We start from the raw sequence: 24,119 nt of genomic DNA, 5'->3' as shown, positions 1-24,119 counted from the left end.
TCACTGTAGGTAATACTGTTAGTATGTTGGAAAACCAAAGCATCAGGAAATGAGTAGCGGTGGCCATATCCACAGGGAAGAGCAAAGCCCACCAGGACACCTGGTGGTGCTCAGGATAACAGCTTAAACACAGCGTTAGCTTCCAACCACGGATTCCCCCTTTAAGAACAAAGGCATGTGCAATTCAAGCAAATGTTTAATTACAAGTGAAATGCATTTCCGCTAGTCAACAGCCATGAGAAGACCTTCAGAGGCTGGTAAGTTGTTTTGTGATTTTCAAAGGCAGTTGCTCACTGTATTTTCTGGGCCGTACCTTGTGAGCTTTGGGAAGAAGAGAGCCCGGTGGTTTCTTCCTGAGAACGTAGGCTTGGGAGCCTTTCTGGAGGAAAAAGGTTGGATTGGACTGTCCTGATCTAGAGAAAAAGGTTTTGTAAAGGTCAGTTATAAACATGTCTCCTTCGTGAAATGTCAGAAAAGACAGGAACAAAAATAAATTAATCTTAATGCTGGGCTGACCACAGGGGCGCTGCCAGCAACCAGAGCAGATGCCAACAGCAGCCTGGGTAACGCCATCTTTTTTTTTTTTTTTTTTAGGTCGCAAAACACCTTTAATCCCAGCACTGAGGAGGCAGAGGCAGGCGGATCTCGTGAGTTCGAGGCCAGCCTGGTCTAGATACATAGTGATTGTTCCAAGACCTTAAGGGCTAGTGACGTCTCAAAACAAAAAACAAACAAACAAACAAACAACAACAAAAAAAAAACCCCAAATATATGCGCTTCATTTTCGGCGCAGGGGGTGCAGTCCTAGCTAGCGGTTGGCAGTGCACCTCAGAAATACCAGTTCCAAGAAGGCTGAGGGAGGAGGACTACAGAGTCTGCACAGGTGATTATTGTACAGCTGACATTCTGTGGCTGAGGGTGATTTTTCTTGTCTCCTTCCCCCCCCCCCCCCCCCGCCTCCACTGCAATTATCTTCCTCAAAGTCTGTCTTAAACCCACTTTGATCAAGCTTGCATTCCCATCTTTCCACTAATGCTGCCTTTCCAAGGCCACTAGCACAAAGCATGACACACTTCTACCTTCTGGGACGCCCGCCTCCTTGTATCTCGTCAACACTGGAGTGTTGCGGCTGGATTTCCAAACCTCCATTTTATTTAGACTCTTTCCAGGTGAGCCTTTCTGTCTCCTGGCTTCCAATACCTCTCTGTCAACTGCTCTCAAACCTGTCTAGACCAGGTCTCTGCCCTGAATCTATACCCAGCTGGTTACTCTAACATATTCACTTAACCATCTTAAAATCATCCTGAAACTTACAAACGGAGCTTTCATACTTTTTTTCTGTATTAGTAGTATTTCTCATCACTATGACAAAATGTCTGCCAGAAGTAATTTAGAAGAGATAGAAAACCCCCCTTTTTTTCCCCTCCCAGTTTCAGGGTGTATGTCTGTCTCACAGGGAAAGCACGGCACGGTGGCTCAGTCTACGGTGGCGGGAGATTGCGGCAGCTGCTTCTCACATCTTGGCATATCAGGTGGCAGAGAGTTCCAGCTGGCATGGGAAGCACACATGACCTTCAAGGCCTGCTGCCCTGCAACCCACTTCTACAAGCTAGGCCACATGTCCCAGACGGTCTGTTGTCAGTGGTCTGGGTGCTCTCAGGTTTTTGGGTGTCTTCAAAAAGTGCACATCAGTGTCAAAGCAGCAAGAAGATTTATATAAAGAGATGGTGTAGGGTCTAATCCAAGGAGGCAGTGGGTTACTTGAACAAGAGCACCCCAAAGCTGCGGCTACTGTTTGGGCTTTTTTTTTGTGGGGTCCAGGAGGAGGAAGAGTTGGTCACTAAGGAGCATACTGAGGATGGCTCTCTGCTTTGACGGACAGGCGTGGGTTACATTAGTCTTTACTGTGCATGACACTTTCCATCATGAACCTGCTTTTACTCATAGGCATGCCCAATCAAGCATAGGCATGAGACCGTAAATACAAGTTTCCCCTAAGAATTCACTCCGAGGACACAATTTGCCTTACTGTGTATATACCCAAACTAATGCAGACCGGACTGGAATCACATCTAGTTCCAGAACATGTTCCCTATGTTCTGAGACACACGAAAAACCAGTCACGCAGGGACTGCCAAGGCAGGAGTGACCTTCTGCATTGCTTGGAGTGGAAGGTGCATGCAGCTTGATTCAGGTAGGGGCCCCAGGTGCTAAGTGCACTATTAGAAAGGCAGCACTTGGGTGCCAAGCAGCTAACCCTGGACTACATTTGTCTGCCTCAGTTCTACCAACTACTGAAGCAATTCCAGCATCTGGGACCAATAATTCAAAAGCATAAGCCTGTGAGGATGGTTCACATGCAAACCATGACGTCCGTTATGACCACCTCCATTCTAGTTCACGATGCCCTCATGCTTAGTTACCATGGCAAATGAGAACAGCCCTTACCTCTCTTCCCTTCCTAGCCAACATCTAAGCCATCACTCTTTCGAAATCTACCTAGGCCATGATCACCTCTCACCTATTTTACCCCACCATTTGTTTCCACCTTTGCCCTCTTTAGTCAACTCTCGACACAGCAAGCAGAATTTTGGTTAAAAACAATGATGATGAATAATTTCCTCTTCTACTCACAAACCTCTAACCTTAACCACTTCCACTCAAAGCAAAAGGCAACGTCCTGATGCCTGTCCATAGGGCTCGCACTGCCCTTGCTTACAGCACTTAGCCCACCCTGGTCTGTATTCCTCAACCTCTGGCCTTTGCTTCAGTGGTCCTCGTGTCTGGAGAGCTTCCACGGAAGCATCCTCAACCCTTTCTAGTCTTTGTTAAATGCTACCTTCTCAACGCAACCTTCCTGCCTTGTCCTCAACATCTTCCATCTCCCCATAGCACACATAAACCTGAAAATAATATTTAGAAATCATTCTTCTTCATAGAATGAGACTGCAGAAGAGCAACCTCAGTGCTAGGCACATCTTAGGGACTAGCCTAGAAGAGTTTTGTTGTATCAAGCTATAGAGTGTTTGATTGTTGTTTAATTATATTTTGTATTACCAAATCTGGAATAACTATAGCAAACAAACATCAGAGTCTATATTAAAGAACAACTTTGAAGAACTCTGTGTCTTGAATTCCATGCCTATTGCTCTCTCGAAGTTTATCTCCTTAAGCAACACACTCTATATTTACCCGCAGTTTTATATGTGCTATGTACAGCGGTGATTGCATCTTTTCCACTGGTGTATGGCAGTCCACTATACAAATGAGCAATTTGTTCTTCCATTCTACTACTAATAAATACTACTGTGTTTTTTTTTTTTAAAGGGGGATTCTATTACAAGCAACACAATGAATGTTCCTGATATCCTGGTATGAAATTTTCTTAACTCTAAGAAATAATATTTCTGCAGTGAGGGGCATGCATATCTTTCTGACCTCAGTTTTATGGGATAATGTCATGTTGGTCAGTGGTAGCTATACTGACTCTTACCTTAACGAGTCCTTAAAGTCTCACATCTTAATGTCTAAATGTATATGAATACATACAGGGCATGCATATGATGTGTATGAACATGCATGTCACCATACGCTGAAATCAGAGGTCAATTTTGTGAAAGTTCAAGGACAACTTTGAGCCTCTAATCTTATCTTCATCTCCCAAGTGCTAGGATTACTGCTATCACCACAACCTAGTCCGGCTTTATGCGGCACTGAGATTTGAACCCTTAGCTTCAGGCATGCTAGGGGTGCTCTACCTACTGAGGCAGTCCCACAGCTGGGTGGCAGTTTCCTTACAGACAGTAATATTTCACAGGGATAATAATTATCCCATCACAAGCTCTTGGAGTCTTTTACCCATGGATCTTCCCATTTTCCCCAAGCTGATTCCAAGTGTCACCACTGTCGCATAAGTTCTATAAACATGTGGGTCTTTTGTGAACTGTCTCACTGACATATTTAACTACCTGTGTGCTAATAATATGCCACCCCAAATCAGATTTCCCACTCTGTTGTTCTTTAGGAATGTTTCTGTTAACCCTTTGGTCTTTCACGTAAAACTTAAAAGCATTTTTTTCAAATTAGAGAAAAAAATTGGATTTTGATTGACATTGCTTTTTTTTTTTTTTTAAAGATTCATTTATTTATTATGTATACAGTGTTCTGCCTGCATGTACAGGTACCTATATGCCCAGAAGAGGGCACCAGATCTCATTATAGGTAGTTGTGAGCCACCATGTGGTTGCTGGGAATTGAACTCAGGACCTTTGGAAGCACAGCCAGTGCTCTTAACCTCTGAGCCATCTCTCCAGTCACGACATTGCTTTTAATCTATAGATTAGTTGGGAAAAAAGCAAAAATTTACAATACTGACTTTTCCTGCTCATGTGTGTTAATTATAAATTCCTAAGGTTCTTTAAAAATGGCCAATATGGGAGGGAGGGAGGAATGGGAGGATACAAAGATGGAATAACAATTGAGATGTAATATGAATAAATTAATAAAATATATTTAAAAAATAATAAATAAATAAATATGGCCAATAAGGTTTTGTTGTTTGTATATAAAGGTCTTGCACACTTTCTATTAGACTGGTATTTAGATAATTTTTTGGATGTTCTTATCAGACCTTTTGAGTGTCATATTTAACTGTTGCCAAGATAAAAAAGTGCAAGTGATGTGTATACTTAATTTTAACAAACTATTACCTATGTAGCTCATGAACACATGAACCAATTAGTTACAACATTGTATTTGTTGTCTGTTTTTATCCTGTTAAAAAGTTTGCACTTATATTGTGAAATGTATGGTTTTTCTTTTTACATTTATTTATTTATTGGGGGGCATGTATGGAGGCCAGAGGACAACTTGCAGGGATTGTTTCTCTCCTTCCACAGTGTGGTTTCTAGGGTTGACTTCTGGATGTCAGGCTTCTCAGCAGGTACCTTCGCCTGATAAGCCATCTCATTGACCCAGAGTTTTAAAAGATTTTTTTTTTTCAGATTTCTGTGGCCTAGTATGCTCTTAATTTTTCTAAGTTTTCATCTATCCCGTAAATGAATGCATCTTCTCTGTTGAATCCATACTTCCATACATCTATGTTACGTCAAGCTTGTATAACATTTCTGGAAAAATAGTTTTTCAGACCAGGGGTTGCTACATGTCCAGGCTGGCCTTAAACTCAGTCATCCTTCCCCAGCCTCTACATGTTGGGGATTGAAGCCAGGTAGCACCAGGCTTGGCTTCAGAAATAATTTTTTATTGAGCATGATTTTGGTGAACATCAACTTAATTCAAAATTAGTTTTAAACAGGGCTTGAGGGATGGCTCAGCAGTTAAGAGCACTGATTGCTTTTCCAAAGGACGTGGGCTCAAATCCCAGCAACCACATGGGAGTTCACAAATGTCTGTAATTCCAGTTCCGGGGATCTGACACCCACACAGACATACATGAAGGCAGAACACCAATGTAAATAAAAAAGTAAAAAGAAAACCAACATTTTAAATCTATAGAGGACCACAATAGCCTGAGGATATAGAACCTTTATCCGAGAGCAGCATGGCAAACTGGCCAAATTCCATACTGAGTGGACTATTGAAATTTGAACTTTGATCTGTTTTCATCTGGTCACAACACAAGACATTAATTTTAGAAGTGCTGACTAGACTTTATCCTACCTCTCCACGGATATTTCAATGCTTAAGCCTTTTCACCTACATTACTTCATTTCCTTATCAAGACTAATAGGAACAGGCAAGTATTACAAGAAAGAAACTTTGGTCTTCAAATTTACATTACAGCTAAATCCCCGGATACAAAGGCTACAGAGACAGTTCAGTGGAACCATATAAAATCGGCTTATACTGGAACCATATAAAAATGGAACGCTATCATAAAACATTCTAAAGTCAGATTCACTTGTCAGTGGGGAAAGATGCTCCCGAGGTCATCTCATCCAGCTTAATTCCCTTGCTTCAAGAACTGGTGCTGAAAAACGGCTAAGTGGAAAGTCTAGAATCATAATTTGTGTATTTCAGGGGGTGTTATTAACCTAGCCTCAGGTGACTAAAGTCAATTAAGCAAAATGGCACAAGCCCCTCAGAAAATGATTTTTTAGAGTGTAGCAAAGAGGTCACAGAAGGTATCTAAGAGTGCCCAGCCTCATCTTTCTCAGTTAGGCACATAATTTTATTCCTTAACAAGACTGCATTGCACAATGCATACTGCAACTCTACCTCTGCCCTCTGGGATTGAAGGACAAATCATGCAGGAAGCGTCCTTGAAGGGAAAGAAATCGCAACTGGGCAAATGAGAAACCCACCCAGGGCCAAAGGAAGAAAAGCACCAAGCACAGAGACGCTCCAGTTGGAGGCGAAGGCTAAAGTTGATACCTGTATTGAGTAACAGTCAGCACAGCCCGGGGATCTGACCCAAAGCCAGGCAAGTGCTGATTCAGGTAGGCCTCCAGGGACCTGATGTCGAACTTGTGCTGGGGTAGCACTTCCACGGTGTCACTGGTGGCATCCATCTCCATGACTGCCACTGCTGTCACAGGGTACAGGAATGAGAATCCAGACTGCACAGAGCTGGCGAAGAGGTAGGAAAGACGCTAGAGCTTGGGGGCGGGGTCAGGGCGGGGCTTAGCAGAAGCCAATCACTTGGACTCTGGGCTAAGCAGTGTTGGGGGCTGAATCTAGTGACTTCGGGTCTGGCAGAGAAATGAAGGAAGCGCCTGCTGTGGGTCCAAATTTAGATTTAAAAAAAGTCATAGTCAGATCTGGAGGCCTCGATCTTATAGAAAGACAAAGTCACAAACGTCACTCGAGCGAGTGACACAGACATCTTCCACCCTAGCTTCAATGATGCGTCAGGCGGAAGGCCTGTGTGGTCCCTCTAAGAAGAGAGTCCGCCAGGACCTTGAGCCCCGGAGTAAAAGACCGCAGTGTTTTCATGGCCTCCTACATTCGAAAGGCAGAATCGCCGTCAGCCTGCTCTGGACACACATGGCACTGGCCCTGCTGTGACCTGGTTTTCGGTTCTAGAGAAGAAAGCCAAGTATTTTGAGGAGTGTTTTTACCGAGGGGAGCGATGACGGCAGCGCACCGGAAGACCGGTGGGCGTGGCTGAGACGTGTCGAACCAGACTAGCTAGAGGTGCTTCCCCGAGTGTCGGCACCGGGAAGGCTGTGTTTAGTCCTCCTGCACTTCGTGGGCCCAGCGGAACAGCGTGGGGCGGCGGCGGCGGCGGAGGCCCGGGCTGGGAGCGGCAGCCTCCGGGAGCCCAGCCATGGCCGAGTCGGTGGAGCAGCTGCGACAGCGGGTTGAGGAGCTGGAGCAGGAACTCGCCCGAGAGAGAAACCGATGGGCTTTGGAGGTCGGCCACGGAGTGGGTGGCCGGGCCCGCATCGAGAAGATGAGCTCCGAGGTGGTGGACTCCAATCCTTACAGGTGATCCGTGGCGGGGCAGGCAGGGCCACACTCCCCTTGAAGGGTCCAGCCGGCCTCCGTCGGCCCTTTCTTGCTGCACAGGGCCTGTTTCCATATGGGCAAGGCCAACGTCTTAGCGCTAACAGAAGATCATCCTCGCCAAGCGTGGTGGCTCACGAGATTGATCATCCTAGCATGGGGAATTGGGGTGGGGGGAGGGAAGTAGGGGACATTGTCGCGAGTTCCGGGCCTGCTTAGGCTGCATAATGAGTTCTTGGGCTGTATAGTGAGAGCCCTTTCTCCTGCAAAGAAGAAAAATAACATTTTATTTAAGACAACCAATCCACGCCAGGCATCCATATGGTGCAGCTCTTGTGCCTGCTGTCCTGTGCTGTTTCCCGTCATCTTTGTCTTCATTAGTCTACCTCGCTTACCATAAGGCTGATTGTTAGTAAGCTTTTTCAGAACATACCATCTCATGTAAAGCCGCCAAGGATAAAGTAAGTACGGTTTCCTAAAGGCCTCTCAGTGTAACTTAGGCGGGGCAAGGAGAAGGAGAGTTAGTTACGAGCGTTCTCACGAACATCTCTGACTGACGACTTTGCCAGGCCTGTCTACCGCTCTCCTTCGCTCTCCCTAAAAGGACTTGTTAATTTATGAGGGAGAATATAGAGCAGTGGTTAAGGGAAAGGCCTCTGCATCAAGGCTGAGTGCATCCGTTTCTCACCTTACTGAGTAGCCAGTAACTTGTAACTGGTTCTAACAGCTGCCGAGCTTCCCCTTCAGATGACCGTCTGTAAAGTAGGACCGTAGGAACGCCTGTTTCAGCCAGAGTGATGAACACTGAGGCCGTTTATGTGAAGTTCTTAGAACAGCAGTTGTACATGGCAAGCCCGGGACAAGACTGCATTCAGTAGCATGCAGTTAGACCTTCCATTACATGTTTTTCTTCTCACCGCAGCCCTGTGAGATTGCCGTTACTTTGCTCTTGTCCTGCAGGTGAGAAAGGCGTTAGTTATTTTAGATAGGGTGCAGGAAACAACAGAATCTGTGTGGCATTAGGTTTCTCCCCTAGTAAGTCGGCAAGGCTGTAAGTAGTGAGGCTGAAAACCGGGGAGTTTTAGCGTAGGTGAAGTTCCAGAAAGAGGGCTGTGTGTGTCGTGGGGCTAGAGACGCTCTCAGCTGATGAAGTTGGTAACTCCTGCATGTGAATATACATAGGGGAGTTTTAGACAACGGCTGGAGTCGGGGAGAGTAAGTGAAAGCGTGCAGGAGACTGGGCATAGGGGAGACACAGATGCTGCCTTGAAGAATGGAAGGTATGGGAGAAAGAAGCCTCTAAAATACTCCCCCAGCGGTGAGCAGAAGGCTCATGGGGCAGGAAGTGTTTGTGCTCAGTGATGGACATTTAAGAGTGAAATCTTGAGAAGACTGAAAAAGCAAGAGGTGAAAATGCAATTATAGATACGGTCACATCGAGTTGAAAGTGGAAAGAAAGGGGTCAGGCAGGGGACTGCTGGCTTTCCTAGCAGCCGTAGATCCACCTGTGCCATAAAGAACAAGCAAATGAAAACTTGAATATTTGCACATTTGTGTATATATAATGTATATATATGTATATAATACAGCACACACACACACACAGAGAGAGAGAGAGAGAGAAGAGAGCTGATGAGCAGTAGCTAAAGTGCCTCTTATAGTCCTTGGCATACGAGAGATGCTTCCAAAAGCAGACATCATTGTGGGCAGAGGCCATGAGCTTATTTCATTGTCTTTATATACTAACAAAGCAAAGGAAAATAATGGCATTTCACTTTGACCCTTAACATTTAAGCCATTAGCTGCAAATCTTGGCTACACGTTAGGATGAAGAAGGTGTTTAGAAGAACAGTACTGTTTCACAGGCTACAGTGGGAAGACAAGCCCAGTGGTTGAAGTTACGCAGTGAAAGTTAGCTTTTAAGTTCAGTTAGTCATCAAATTTGCTGCGTACCCCAGGCTGGTCTTGAACTTTTACTTCTCTCCTGCCTCATTACAGATGCATGCCACGATATCCAGCTAGATTCCTCCTCTTTTGGAGTAGTAGTTATTTAGTTTTGGGGATTATTTTCTTTTATGGTGCATGTCTTTAAACATCACTGTTAGCTAAAACATTAGAAGCTTGGGGCAGGAGAAATGGCTCTTCCACAGGATCCAGGTTTGATTCCCAGCACCCACAAGGCAGTTCACCATGCATAACTCTAGTCCCTGGTAACCGTCTTCTGGCCTCTGCCGGCACTGCATGTACAGGCATACATAACAGGCAACCCACCCACCCACATAAAAATAAAAGTAGAAAAAGACTGCGAAAGCTCTCAAGCCTTTTTTATTTCTTCTTTAAGCCGTCTGATGGCCCTGAAGCGGATGGGGATTGTCAGTGACTATGAGGTATGACACGTCTTTCCAGCTTCTGAACTTGATTTCAGTCAACGAGAATAATTTCTGGTGCCAAATCAAATGAGGAGTGTTAACTAGCACATGTGCCATTTTTGTTTCACAGAAAATCCGTACCTACGCTGTAGCAATAGTAGGTGTTGGTGGAGTTGGTAGCGTGACTGCTGAAATGCTGACAAGATGTGGCATTGGTAAGGTAAAAAGATTTCTCTTTGCCTGTCTAGTAGGGAACCGTTCCCTCTGGAGCACATCAGGTACAGACCACCACTCTCCTGCTTGCCAGTGCTTGTTGATTTCTGCTGGGTTTCTGGTGATTGCTCTGCTCACGAGGCCGAATCATATCTTCTCCAGACAAAGGCTCATATTACTGCTAATTCAGCGAGGGTCACTTAATTGTGTCCAGGAGTTTTGTTTAGGGCGGTGTAATGTGTAAGTAATTTGGAATTATTTTGGCTATAGAACTGGTTCTGGGGTGTCCCCCCACCCCCAAACACCGCACCCTACATGTCACTTTAGCAAGCCAGGAAGCTTACTTCTGCAGAAGGGTGTAAAGCCATGCCACATGAGCAGGCAAGCTCACCCAGTGGGGGTTCTGCTGGGCTTGTATTCCTGGTACAAGGGCTCCTGTGCCCCATTGTGAGTGGTCAGGGTGCGGCCTCAGACTCTTCCACCGTAGGCTAACTGGAAATGGCACAGCTGACGAGCAGAACACTGCTGCTGGGAACAGGACACAACCTTGAACACTTATTTGGATTTCAAGAAGTGCTGACCCTGGAGGAACTTAAATTTCTGTCAAGTGACTGCCTTACAGTTTTTTAAAAAATGAAGTTTTGCCTGATTTAACCCCTTGATACAAAAGACAGTACATCTAAGTGGACAAAGTATACAAATGAAACACTCAAATGTTGAAAATCTTATTAAGCGCTCAACTAAACATACACAAAGTTGAAAGAGTTTAATTTAAACTGGGAGATGTTTCAGATTTTTTTATTTAAGCTATTTTGTTTTCTTCTTTTAAAAATGGACTTGAATTGTAGAAAAGAAGTAACCGTCTGCCAGAATTTAACCTGCCAAAGACTGCTAATGTTTCTTAGTGGTTGAAGAGATGTTTTCCACAATTATCTGTCTTCTGTTATTTTCATAAAACATACACTCTCCAGTGTCATTTGTCAATAAGTTAATTTTAAAAGATAGTGGTTGCAAAATTGGTCCTCATTCATCAATATAAAAAGGATGTGAACAGAATACTTAAAATGCTTATTAGAACTCTAATATCAGTTGGGTGGTGGCGGCACATGCCTTTAATCGTGGCACTCAGGATGCAGAGACAGGCAAATCTCTGGGTTTGAGGCCAACCTAGTCTACAGAACGAGTTTCAGAGCACCCAAGGCTACACAGAGAAGCCTTGCCTTGAAAAACCAAAATAATAATAATAGTAATGATAATAATTTTAATATTTGGAAGTAGTTTACAAAAGTAGGCCAAAATTGAGTACCAGGTTGATGAACAGGATATTGGAGATGCTTGAGATCAGTAGTTAAAATTGAGTATGTCGCATATTAGAGCATACTGCCGGACCTCAGTTAATGTGGTGTTAATCCTGTAGATGTCAGGCACACCTGAAGATTGTTATAACCATTTCCAGTATCCTGACAGGCAGAAACTAAACCCTGAGAATGCCTGGAGCCTTGCCTGGGCATTCACTAGGAAAGAAGACGTCAAGATGCAGCACATACAACTGAACCAGAATCTGTCTTTCAATAGACTCTGCGTATTAATGTTGGGGAAGGGCTTTTTGCCTCACTAACAGGTTCCAGGTGATGCAGGTGCATCTACATGAGGTTGCAGCAGCCCTTCCCGATGGCTGCTGTTACCAGACTCCTGGGAAGGCTTTGATAGTTCTCATGCCTCACAAGAGCCGACTAGGGATTCTGGCAGTGAGATCAGACACCTGCATTTTCAGCAACTCTTCCAATGATCTCACTGTTTACCCAGGCTTGTAAAGTAAGACTAAACAGATGAGTTTCAGGAATTCTTTCTTCTACCTGTAAAGCAGATAAGAAGCTAATTGATGACATTTAGTGGGGAGATGGTGCCTAGAAAACCCAGGGCCTATTTCTTATCTCTGCAAGTGTCTGCCATGCTTTCCACATGTGCTGCAGGCTGGAAAGTCGATGTCATTTCTCTGTGACTTAAGCCAAGTAGTGGCAGAGTGACAACTTCCACTTCTTTTTACAAAGCCAGCCAGGAGTCTCAAACTCAGATTTAATCCTCTCTCACCTAGAAAATATTATTGATACCTAAGTGGTATCCTTCTCTGGGTGCTGTCATAGGCTTTTTTGCTTGTTTGTTTGTTTCTGTATTGAGAAGGATAAATCTCATTTATAGATTCACAGAATCTAACCTGTTCTTACTGATAAGAAGTGTGAAATTCTGCTCATTTTAAATGATGTGTGCACATAGCAAACACTGAAGTAGACCTAAGACTAAAGCAGGAAACAATAATTAACTGGTTGATGATTCTCTGAGGAATAATGAAATTTAGCCTTGGCTTGGGTATGTGGTATGTCATACAAAGGGAATCAAGGGGGAAAAGGATTGAAATAGGATCTTGGCTCAGTTTTAGGATGCCAAAGTCAAATGGAATGAACATTCTTTCTTGTTGAGCTGGTATGTAGAAGCCGCATGGTGCTGGGTGGGGGAGGGGGCTGCACAGAGTCCTGCATTAGCTGAGTGCTGGTCAGTGTGGGCCCTAGCTGCCTTGTCACTAAGCTGAGGATTAAAGGGACAAGTGATGCCTACCTCCCAGGACACTTAGTAAACTGTCAGACACCAAGTGTTAGAAGTAACTAACATTATCACACCATGAGCCTTAAGCTGCTGATCACATGGGAAATCCACTGGTTTAATGTCATTTTTCATTGAAATACCACTGTTCTCATTTTAGTTGCTACTCTTCGACTATGACAAGGTGGAACTCGCCAACATGAATCGACTTTTCTTCCAGCCTCATCAAGCAGGACTGAGTAAGGTCCAAGCAGCAGAGCACACTCTGAGGTGACTGGGGTGGTAGCGGAGGGTTGTGTGGAGTGGGGTCTTGTTTGGGTACCTGCTGTGAGCTAAGCTGATCTCTGGGAAATGCATATTTCATTTATACAAAGAATTCTCTTACTTTTTAGACCTGGCCTGGCCGACTTTGTGTAGGGCCAGAGTGTGCATATTTTCGTTATTGTTGACACTGCTTAACTGTGGAGCCACAGTGTGACTAGCCAAAGATCACACCAGATGATCGAGCATGCCTCTGTTCCAAAAACACTTCTATACATGTCATGAAATTCTCTGAAAAAGAGTTGTCCCCCAACCATTTAAGAATTGTTCTTGCTGAGCAGTCATGGCGCACGCCTATAATCCCAGCACTTGGGAGGCAAAGGCAGGTGGATCGCTGTGAGTTTGAGGCCAACCTGGTCTACAAAGCGAATCCAGGACAGCCAAGGCTACACAGAGAAGCTCTGTCTCGAAAAACTAAAACAAACAAAAACAAAAAAAACAAAAAACAAACAAACAAACAAAAAAAGAATTGTTCTTAGTGGCATGTGGTGGCATATGCTGCAAATCCCAGGACACGGGAAGTTGAAGCATGTGTGAGGACTGTCCCAAATTTAAGTTCAGCTGGACTGCATAGGGAGTGCTGGGGCCAGCCAGGGCTGCGTGGCAAGATGTTGACTCAGAACAAAAACCCAGAGCAGGCAAGTCGTAACCTTGAAGGACATAGAAAAGCAGGTAGTGGACAGATGTGGCTCGGGGGCTGTGATTTGCCAGCCCCCAACTGTGGGGCTCTGAACATTGTTGGAGTAAGACATAAAGAGACTGTCGGACTGAACTGGAGCTTCCAGCAACAATGAAGGCTCTGGGGTAATTTGGAAACGTTCTTGTGGTCTTTATGACTGTCTACATTATGGTGGCCAGCGCTGACCTTGCAGAAGGACAGAGTCATCAAAAGTCTGTTGGGCTGCACGTGTAGTTACTCTGCAGCAGCTGCGCCTGTGGGCAGGGCTGGACTAACATGATCCATGTGCTTTCATCCTTGAGTGCAACTAAGCAGAAGAAGAGGACTTCTCTTCTTCAGTCTCAGTTAAATCCTGCTCGCTCCTTCACCCTCTGTTTTCTGCTTTCCCGTCCTATTCTTATAAGGACGGTTTGTAACGTTTGCTCTCCTTCTCAGGACCATTAACCCTGATGTTCTGTTTGAAGTTCACAACTACAATATCACCACAGTGGAACACTTTGAACATTTCATGAGTAGATTAAGGTAAAATTTATGAATATTTTGTGTAATGCCCTGATGTCCAGCTCAGTTAAACAAGTGCTAAAAAAATCTATTTTGATAAATTTTTCAGCTTTTAGGAAAAGTAATTTTTGTGTAGTGCTTATTAGAATCATTAAGTCTCTATTCAGGAAGTGGCTTAACACTTTATATGCGGTCATTAACATTAAACACTGTGTTATAATTGTGTTCAGGCATTTAATGAAAGAAAATCCACTGCACAACTAAAACTCAGTTGCAGTGTATTTTGTGTCCCACTGGGTGTGGTGGTGAATGCCTGTAATCCCAACACTTGTGAGGCTGAAGCAGGCGATTACAAGCCTGAGATCTTACTTCAAGAAACACGGAAGGAATGAAATATGGGCAGTGGGGATTGGGTTTGCACTTGGTTGCTTTTTGAGGCAGGATCTCGTACTATATGTCAAGGGTTGGCATGGAGCCAGTGACTGTCCTCCTGCCGCAGCTTCCCAGGTGATAGCACTGCCGGTGTCAGCCACCAGGCTGCAGGGCAGAAGAAATTAATGTATTTTGTATCCTCATTTTTTTTCCCAAATACCATTTATTTTCCTTGTCTAGTTTGGGCGGACTAGAAGAAGGAAGACCTGTTGACCTAGTTCTTAGCTGTGTGGACAACTTTGAAGCACGAATGGCAATAAACACAGTGAGTGTCGTGTGCGGGGACCCGGGGGTTCTCTCTAAACATAGTCTAAGTTACACTCCGTCTTCACAGTTAGCCTGTGCTGAAAACGTGTGGTAAGAGCTTCTGACCTCAGCTGTGACATGTTCCAGTGTCTCACTCTCTTATGTATAAGGCAGCAGATGGTTCTGCTGTATGGTTTTTAAGTAAATGAATATTTTATGATGCTTACTCTAGTCACCATTGGGTTTCCATTGCATTCATTTATTTTGTGTGTGTCTGTGTACATGTGTGTGCCACCATACCCATGTGGAGGTCGGAGGGCAGGAGTTGGTTCTCTCCTTCTACCGTGTGGGACCTGGGGACTGAACTCAGGTCATCAGGCTTGGTGGCAAGCATCTTTACCTGCAGAGCCATCTTGCTGGCTCACCATTGGCATTGGCTTTTTTGTCTTGCTAGTATTAATGTATAAATTGAAAACATTTCCCAAAAATAAAATATTTTTCTATGAATCGCTTTTAAGTGATACTTAGCATTTTTGTATTGCAGAAGTTTTAGAAAAATAAATTTTTATATTAATCTAAAGAAATCTAGGAAGCAGTGGGTCAGTGTGAGGAAGTTGCTGTTACTGGGATACCCACACCTTCCCTGGTGCAGCTCTTCTCTCTGACCCCAAACCCACAGGATCCATTTAGAGAACATCTGCTAGTCCACAAAGGAGCTTGGCAGTAATTTGTGCTCTTTTGTGTTTTTACCGTTTCCTGTGAAGGCTTGTAATGAGCTTGGTCAGACGTGGATGGAATCTGGGGTCAGTGAAAATGCAGTTTCCGGGCACATCCAGCTCATGATCCCTGGAGAGTCGGCTTGTTTCGCGGTAGGTGCTGTCTTGTTCACTTTCACTGTTAGATGTCAGTGATCTCTCGTAATTGATGTCTACAATTCAAAGGAGCAGAGGAGTGCTGGGATACTATTTGGAACATTTCGGGGTTTTCTCTATTTCATTTGAAATTGGTGTATTCTTTTTCATGTAGTGTGCACCACCACTTGTAGTTGCTGCAAATATTGATGAAAAAACCCTGAAACGAGAAGGCGTCTGTGCAGCCAGTCTCCCCACCACCATGGGAGTGGTTGCAGGCATCTTGGTACAAAATGTATTAAAGTAAGTGAGGGGTGATATTTCCGAATTGTTTTGTATACTTTTGATAAAAATGTATTTCATAAAGTACTCCAAGAATTGGTATTGCCAACTAAGTAATTTTCTTAAACTTAAATTTGCTTTTAAATATATCATACATACATGACTTTTGCAAGCATTGTGTGTGTGTGTGCATATGTATCTATGTGAATGTGTGTACTTGTACATGTTTGCTGAAATGTCCGGTCCTCCCTGCATTTTGAATAACTTGTTCTGATACAGTGTTGCTCTGTATACCCAGGCCGACATAGTGCAAACACAGTGCACTTCAGAGACACTAGACCAGACAACCCCCTGCCACCTCTGTAGCGTGCTCTGTTGCTGTTTAAAATGTTGTGTGAGACATGATTCTGAAGCACTAAGCAAATGAGTTAAAGCTGTACAGACTTAGACAGGAGGTGGGAACCAAGGCACAAACATGCTTGCTTCTGCTGTCTTGATGCTCTTACTAAGAGTCATTCAAATGTGATAAAGCCAGAGAAACACCTCTTTTGGCACAAACCAGATTTCTCCAATGCACTTTGTAACTGTAGCCAAAAATGAGAAAAACAGGTTTGTATGACTGATGTTTTTGTCAGTTTATGAGCCAATTCACTCTTTACAAGCAGAGTCCCTATGAATTCCCTAACTCTAGCTACTTTTGTCCCATTTCAGGCTTAGTAGCATAGTTATGTCTCTAAGTCTCCAGATTAATCCCATACTGCAGCACGGAAATAAGGCCTCCTGATAGCAGAAGCATGCTCCAGCAGAGGTCATAAGAACCACGTACATAAATCCTGAAGGCAGCAGTCTAGGGCTGTGGGGCCTAAGAGCAAGTGGCCCATCTAAACCCAGTAGGTAATAAGAACACTTTATAACAATGTGCAAAGGGGAAAGCAGTCCTGGCTACAAGAACACTTCCCTCACGGTTCCTTTATTAACACGCATTTAGACTGTCCACATTTTTATTATTGTTACTGCCAGCGCTGCAGACAGCATCTCACATACGCCCTTAAATTCCGAACTTATGTTCAGTATGGGTTTCTGCAATTTATTTCAACAAAACCCACCCTGTTGTTGGGAAGAGATGGCGCTGTCCATCAAAGACTTGGGGTACTTGGCTCACACATGCTGTCAGAAACATTCGTGTCATCAGACTCTCAGAGCTTTGCCAATCTGAAGAATAGCTATTTCAGGTTCCACCTACTTGTTAAAAAAGGGATTGGCACTTACGTTTCTTTTCCCATGAATGATCATTGTACTATCATCTGCTGGGTCTTTTCATTCCTTGTTACATATTTAGCTTTACATATGTGTTTTCAGAAAACTTTTTCTTGTCATTTGTTATTTTAATCTTCGTGTGCATATGTTATGTGGGTATATGCCTGCGTTCATGTTTTGTGTGTGCACACTGGCATGTACCTGTGCTACACGTGAGGACGTCAGTAGGTAGCCTCAGTTGTCACTTACCTTCCGCCTTGTTAAGAGGTGGGCCTTTCATTGCTTGCCCTCGCATGTACCAGGAGAGCTGGACCTGTGAGCTTCCAGAGACTCTGTTGTTTGCCTTCCATCTTGCTGTAGGAACACTGTACTCACAGTCATGCACATCTGTCAAGTTTTCACATGGGTTCTGGGGATCTGAACTCAGGTCCTCAGGCTTGCATGGAAGCACTTTGCCCACTGAGCCATCTCCCCAGCCCTCACTTGTTTTATGCACAGTCTTCTATATAGAAGCTGTTGGGGGGGGGGGTGGTGGTGGAGAGATTGCTTTGTAGTTAAAGAGCACTGGCTGCTCTTCCAGAGGTCCTAAGTTTAATTGCCAGCAACCACATGGTGGCTCACAACCATTTGTAATGGGGTCTGATGCCCTCTTCTGATATTCATGAAGACAGAGACTGATGTATATAAAATACACAAATAGATAAATCTTTTTTTAAAAAAAGCTGTTGTAGTTAGGCTTTCTATTGCTTTGATAAAACCCATGACCAGAAGCAATTCATGAAGGAACAGGCTTATTTGACTTACACTTTCTCATTTCGGTCCATTATTGATGGAAGTTAGGGCAGGAATTCTGGGAACCCGGAGGCAGGAACTGAAGCAGACAAATAAAGGAGTGCTGCTGCTGGCTTGCTCCCCGTGGCTTAACCTATTTTTAATACTTTCCAGGACTATGTGCTCAGGGGTGTCACCACCTGTAGAGAGCTGGACACTCCCACATTAGTCATTAATCATGAAAATGCCCCACAGACTTGCCTACAGACCAGTGTGATGGAGGCATGTTATCTTCCCAGATGATCCAGCTTGTGTTAAGTTGTTAAAAAAAACCAACCAAGACAGAAACTTTTAAAGAGAATGGTACTTGGCAGGGGTGGGGTCACAATGGAATTCTCTGTGTTGGAAATGCTTTGACTTCACCTGGTACTACTTACATCAATGACTTAGTATATTTTTAGTTTACTGTATAAAAATTATATAGTTTATAGTAGGTTATATCAGTTTTTAAATTAGATTTAGCATCACATCTCATATGTATGTGTGCACATGTGTATGTGGTATGCTTTTCTGTATATCTGTGTGTGAAGGCCAGAGGACAATGTTGTGTGTCTTTCTCTGTTTCTTTACCTTTAAAATGACTTCTACTGGACTCATCATTGACAGTTTGATGCATGTGTGATGTGCATTCTGATTACTCTAACCTCTTCTCCACTCCTCCACTCTCCTTCCTGTCCCTATTACGCCCTACAAATCACCTTCCCGCATTCATGAATTTGTTGTTATTTCAAGACCCACTAAGTTTAACCAGGATTATCTGTATGGCCATGGATTTGGAACATCTATTGGTGTCTGGTGGGCACTTTGTCGGTACACTACTGACAATAATGACTGCCCTCCCCCCAGAATCCACCAGTAGACAATAGCTGAGCAGGGAGGGGTAGGGCTCCATAAGCCCCTCCCTGGTCCATGATTGACTGTTGATAAGCCGAGTTGTGTGGGCCATTGCAAACAGCCACAGCTGCTGTGGCATCATCACTGTAGCGGTGGTGCCATGGTCTTATGGCTTTTACATTCTTTCCACCTCCCTAGCGGTATGGAGGGCTATAAATATCTTGCTTAGGGCTGAGCACTCAGCCATCACTTACCCTTAGCACCTTGAGCAGCCATGCGTCTGTATTCAGTTCTGTACATTGCAAAGAGGCTGTGCCTTCTATGGGGATAAGCTAGAAGACAGTCTGGTGCCATGGTAGGTTACCAAACAGCAGTCAGAAGTTGCCCCTAGGGCCTAAGACTTTAGCCATGGGTTTCTGACTGCCGTTACAGTACCAGGTTTGAGTTCCGTCTTGGGGAGCAGGCCTCAAATCCAGTCAGAGAATAGTTGGTTTCATCCCATACCTGTGCCAACCTCAGTGCCATCATTCTACCCACGGGCACATCTTGCCTTGCAAGTTGGCAATATTGGTTTTAGGGTTTACAACTGGATAAAGACCAGTGATGCCTTTTTTTCATCAGCACAATAAAAGCCAGTGGGGAGCAGCTTCCAGTTTACCCTCAGCTTGATTGCTCTATGCCTGGCGTCTGAGTGTGCTCCACATTATTGACGGGGTCTCACCATTTTGGCTGCACTGGCTGTGCAGTGAGGCCTGGGCTCTCCTGTCTCCACCTCCTCTCCTCAGATCTGGGGCTACAGGTTCACGACACCATGCCTGCCTTGCTATGTGGGTTCCGGGGATGCAAACTCAGACTCTCATGCTTGCACTGCAAGAACTTCATCCATTGAGCTGCCTCCCAAGCCTCCTTAGCTCAGGCTTTGAGAACACATCTCTCTCATTGCGGGTCTAAGCTCAGTGCACTTTTCCGAGGTTTAGCATGCTGTACTTGCCAACTTTTATTTTCATCTGAGGTTCAAAAGTAATAGCTCATTATACAGTTATGAAAGGGTGTGGACACCTCTTTCCTTCACTTATTTAACAAAATTCAAGCGACTACTACAAGCCAAGATTTATAAATAAGGTAGACAAAGTTGCTGTTTTCTAGGTTGTTTGTCATAAAAATTCATTACCTGAGCCAAAGTCCTTTTTAAAAAATTTACTTACTTCTAGTAAATAATAAATAAAGTTTATTCTTTTATTTAAATCTAATTTGATTTTCTTTTGTGTTTTGAGATGGGAGTCTCACTGTATATCCCTGGCTGGCCTGGAATTCACAAAGATCTGCCTGCCTCTGCCTCTCAAATGCTGGGCTTAAAGATGTGCATCACCATGCCTGTCTAATTTGATTTTCTATTCCAGGTTTCTGTTAAATTTTGGCACTGTCAGTTTTTACCTTGGATACAATGCAATGCAGGATTTTTTCCCTACTATGTCCATGAAACCAAACCCTCAGTGTGATGACAGAAACTGCAGGAAGCAACAGGACAAATACAAGGTATACACAGTCAAAACAAAATGTCTGAGGGTCACGTGGCCTAGGACAGTGACTTTTCACAAGAAACAGACTTGGGATATAGTGTAAATGGATTCTGGATTTTTATAGTTTTAGTTAATTTAGCATACTTGAAAAACAAAACTCCATTCTTGCTTTTGGTAAGATAAAAGCCCTGTGTGACTCCTTGAGGAGTGCGTCAGAGAACTGAGGAGGAGTAACGGTGTTTGTGCGGTTTGCTTACACAGAGGAGGGCAGCAGCACAGCCCACACAGCAGGCTGCACCTGAGGAGGAGGGGCAGGAGGAGGTGCTGCATGAGGACAACGAGTGGGGTAAGAGCCTGGTGCACCGGACTCACGGTGGAAGACACTCCTTTCTGGGAGGGAACATAGGATTACAAAAGTTTAAATAATTCTTACAGTGTTTTCTGGGAGAGAATGTAAGATTACACAAAAGTTTAAGCAATTCTTAAGAGTTTTCTTGAGAATGAGCACAGGTCATATTTAACCTGCAGGTATTGAGCTGGTGTCTGAGGTTTCAGAAGAGGAACTGAAGAAGTCTTCAGGTCCCATTCCCGCCTTACCTGAAGGAATTACAGTGGCATACACAGTCCCAAAGAAGGTATTTGTGAAATCCGATTTACCATATGTAAACAGCAGATAAAGACTGTATATATTTATCTTGTTCCAGCTTCCTCTTAGTTGAAGCCTGCGAGGCATCTCCTGCTCTAGATGTTTACAGTGTGGGCAGTGAGGGGTGAGAAATGGACAGTCAGTGTCAGTGTGGGGACAGGCACAGCTCATTTAAAACGAGAAAGTAACACTTACAAATTCATGATATAGCAAGTATAATAGATTTTGGTTAAATTAGACTATTACTTTCACATATCGATAGTTTTAGCCACAAGCCCATGTAAAGGTGCTTCTGAAAAGGATGATGGTGTGCGCCTGTGATCCTAGCATGTAGGAGGCTGAAGCAGGAGGTTTGCAAGTTTGAGGTGAACCTGGATTGTAGTAAGACCTGGAAGTGGAGGTTGTGGGTGGGAGGTGAGGGGTGGTGGGTGGGGGGTTGAGCGGGGGAGGGAACGCTAGGTTGCCCATGAATAAACCTGCAGAAATATAGACTTTCTCAAGCACAGACTTACAGAACAGGGCCCAGGACCACCACACAAAAAGACGTACAGATAGGCAATAGGCACTGAAAAGTTGTCAAATGTCATTAATCATCAGGTGTGCAGATGAAACCCACTGAGGTATGTCTTACTCCAAGTGAAGAAGGTAAGTGCTGGCAAGAATGCAGAAAGGGACCTAGAATATAATAATGCCCTGCTCTCAGGAATGTAAATCAGTGTGTCCATTACGGAAGACAGAATGGAGGCTCCATATATGTGATCCAGCAGGCTCACCGGACGGGTATTTAGCTAAAATGTCTATTGACTAATTAATCAAAGATACACACACACTGGAACACTATTGAACCATAAGATGAAAACCTGTCATTTGTGACAGGACAGATGGAACTGGAAGTAATTAGTGAAATAAGATGGGCATAGATGGGCAAACACTACACGATCTCCCTCATATGTGGGCCCTAAAGACTGATGCTATAGACGTTGAGGATGGAATAGTGCTGCCAATGGTAAGCAGAGGCAGAGGAGGGAAAGGTTGGCCAGCAGCTTGGACGCTACAGCTAGCTGGGAACACTGAGCTCTGGTGTGTCACAGAAGCGTGGCTGTCGGTTGACATTGTTGATGTTCAGAAAGATAGAAGAAGTGACTTTTAAATGTTCTAATGACAAAGAGATAGTTTGAGGAGATATGCTTATCCTGACACGACATCACACAGTGTATCATGTACCAACTTCATGGTCTGCTATAACAAGTATAATTTTATATTAAAATACACTCAGTAGGAATGTTGAGAATACTGAAGTTGCTGCCCCTTGAACCAAATTTTGGTGGAGAATATAAGTATTTCAAAATGTATTTATCAGAGAAAACCAGCTTTCCAAGTGAGTTGAGCTTGGGTAAAGCAGACTGTGAGGACAAGCAGTTCTGCTTGGTTCTGTTTTCATTGCATTTCCCCCTTTTGTTGACAGGATTCTGTTTCTGAAGTAACAGTGGAAGAGTCTGGTGAAAGCTTGGAAGATCTCATGGCCAAGATGAAGAACATGTAGACAGTGGACCAGCATCTGTTTTATTTCCTGTGCTTACGCTGTTCCCTGGGGATTAAGTCAGAACTAATAAATGTAGGGCTGCCTTCACTGGCATGTGCATCTTGACAGATTGTTAGCTGTATGGAACACGAGTGCTTGCCCCCTGCTTCCTCTGTAACCGAATCAGAAACGCATGTACGGAAGGAAAGGAGAGGAGGGGTCCATCCATTATGTGATTTCCTTTACAGTAATTTCCTGTCTGTGGCCTGAGGCCCAGATGGAGGATGGTGCCTGGTGCCTGTGGCCGGCAAGTTTCTGGGTGAATGGCTTCCTACTGGACTGTTACCCACTAATAATCTGACCATGGATGACTTTAAACAGCCTGTAAGATAGCCCTCAGATGCTTCTCAATGAAATACAAGCAAAAGGTCTTCATTGGCAGTGTGTAAAGCTATGGGTTAGATATTTAAGACAAAGCATAGACAAACGAGAGTTAGCTTCATGGACAGACAGAAGTACAGAAACATAGTTATATTCTCATTTTCACTGACCAAGGAAAGGGCGTTGCTGTCTGTGGCAGAAGTACCTGGAGTCGCTATGGTACTGAAGAACAGGCGTGAGTGCAGTGTCCAGACTGTGTCCACCATATAGACTGTTCCTGAATACCTGACTCCAAAAATAGATGCTAGCAAGGCTTGTCCTGAGTAGTGGGCAAAATGAAGAACTCGAAATTTCGTCTGCAGTGGCTGACAGGTATTTATTCCCTGCAAGGGTTCCATTTCCCAACTGTGACCATGTAACGTGTAAACTGACTCCTGATGGGAACTACTGATGATTTTCACCTTGAAGATAAGGAAAGAATCTTAATGAATGCCTAAATTCTGTGTATTAGAAAATGTTAGCAAAAGTCAAACGTACCATTCCCCACTTGTAAAATAAAGGTGTAAAGACCAACTCCAGACATACGTTTGATGTACTATTGACTAGCTTTGGATTCTAGATTATGTGTAGTTTTCATGTTTATAGTAAAGTCAAGTGTTTCCAGCTTTGAACAAATTTACATTTATGTTGTCTTAGTAAATTTTTACAAATATTTTCACAAAACTTAGCATATTAGATTGGAGAATAACTTTTCAAATCACTAGACATGTTTTAAATTTTACAAATGAAATACATTTTTCTAGACTAATTCTTTAGAAATACTGGTCCATGCATTTTCTCACACTTACAGTTGTTAACCTTCCATGTCTGGTTAAGGTGTAATGCACAGGACCCACCATCTCCTAAAGATCTGCCTGCTGGGGTCTTAACGGTACCAAATGACAACGTTGTCATCTTCAAACAAACAAACAATAACAAAACCCCAAGCCTGCAACAGGCACCTGGTGATTCAGTAGTGTTCTCCCACAGTTGGCAGCCATAGAGACTGATGGGCAGCAGGCAGCGGAGGAGAATTACTGCAGAGAGGCTTGGCCGGGTGCAAGCATCCCTAACACCGTCCTAACACAGTGACTGGAGTCTAGATGTCATAAGGCCACTCACCACTTTGT

General features: G+C 43.9%; 2 protein-coding genes across 2 annotated transcripts in view; one reads left to right on the top strand and one right to left on the bottom strand.

Annotated features, from left to right (window-relative positions):
- Acad11 (acyl-CoA dehydrogenase family member 11) overlaps window positions 1–6,597 on the bottom strand; it is a 65,681-nt gene extending 59,084 nt beyond the window's left edge. The window contains exons 1-2 of the mRNA XM_051140807.1: window positions 6,394–6,597; window positions 314–413 (exon numbers count right to left, since the gene is read on the bottom strand). Coding sequence (XP_050996764.1) covers window positions 314–413; window positions 6,394–6,536 — 243 coding nt within the window. The 5' untranslated portion in view covers window positions 6,537–6,597. The remainder of the gene's footprint in view (window positions 1–313; window positions 414–6,393) is intronic.
- A 513-nt stretch (window positions 6,598–7,110) lies between these two features.
- Window positions 7,111–23,015, top strand: Uba5 (ubiquitin like modifier activating enzyme 5). The gene is made up of 12 exons (XM_051140230.1): window positions 7,111–7,449; window positions 9,809–9,854; window positions 9,967–10,056; window positions 12,808–12,917; window positions 14,083–14,169; window positions 14,761–14,845; window positions 15,591–15,695; window positions 15,853–15,980; window positions 20,282–20,417; window positions 20,663–20,747; window positions 20,930–21,036; window positions 22,513–23,015. The coding sequence occupies exons 1-12, from the start codon at window positions 7,289–7,291 to the stop codon at window positions 22,588–22,590; spliced, it is 1,218 nt and encodes a 405-aa protein (XP_050996187.1). The 5' UTR covers window positions 7,111–7,288; the 3' UTR covers window positions 22,591–23,015.
- The last annotated feature ends 1,104 nt before the right edge of the window (window positions 23,016–24,119 follow it).

The sequence above is a fragment of the Acomys russatus genome, chromosome 32 (genome assembly GCF_903995435.1).
Source record: "Acomys russatus chromosome 32, mAcoRus1.1, whole genome shotgun sequence".
Classification (NCBI taxonomy): Eukaryota; Metazoa; Chordata; class Mammalia; order Rodentia; family Muridae; genus Acomys; species Acomys russatus.
Note: the sequence above shows the minus strand (reverse complement) of the source record. Positions and strands in the feature narration are given on the sequence as shown.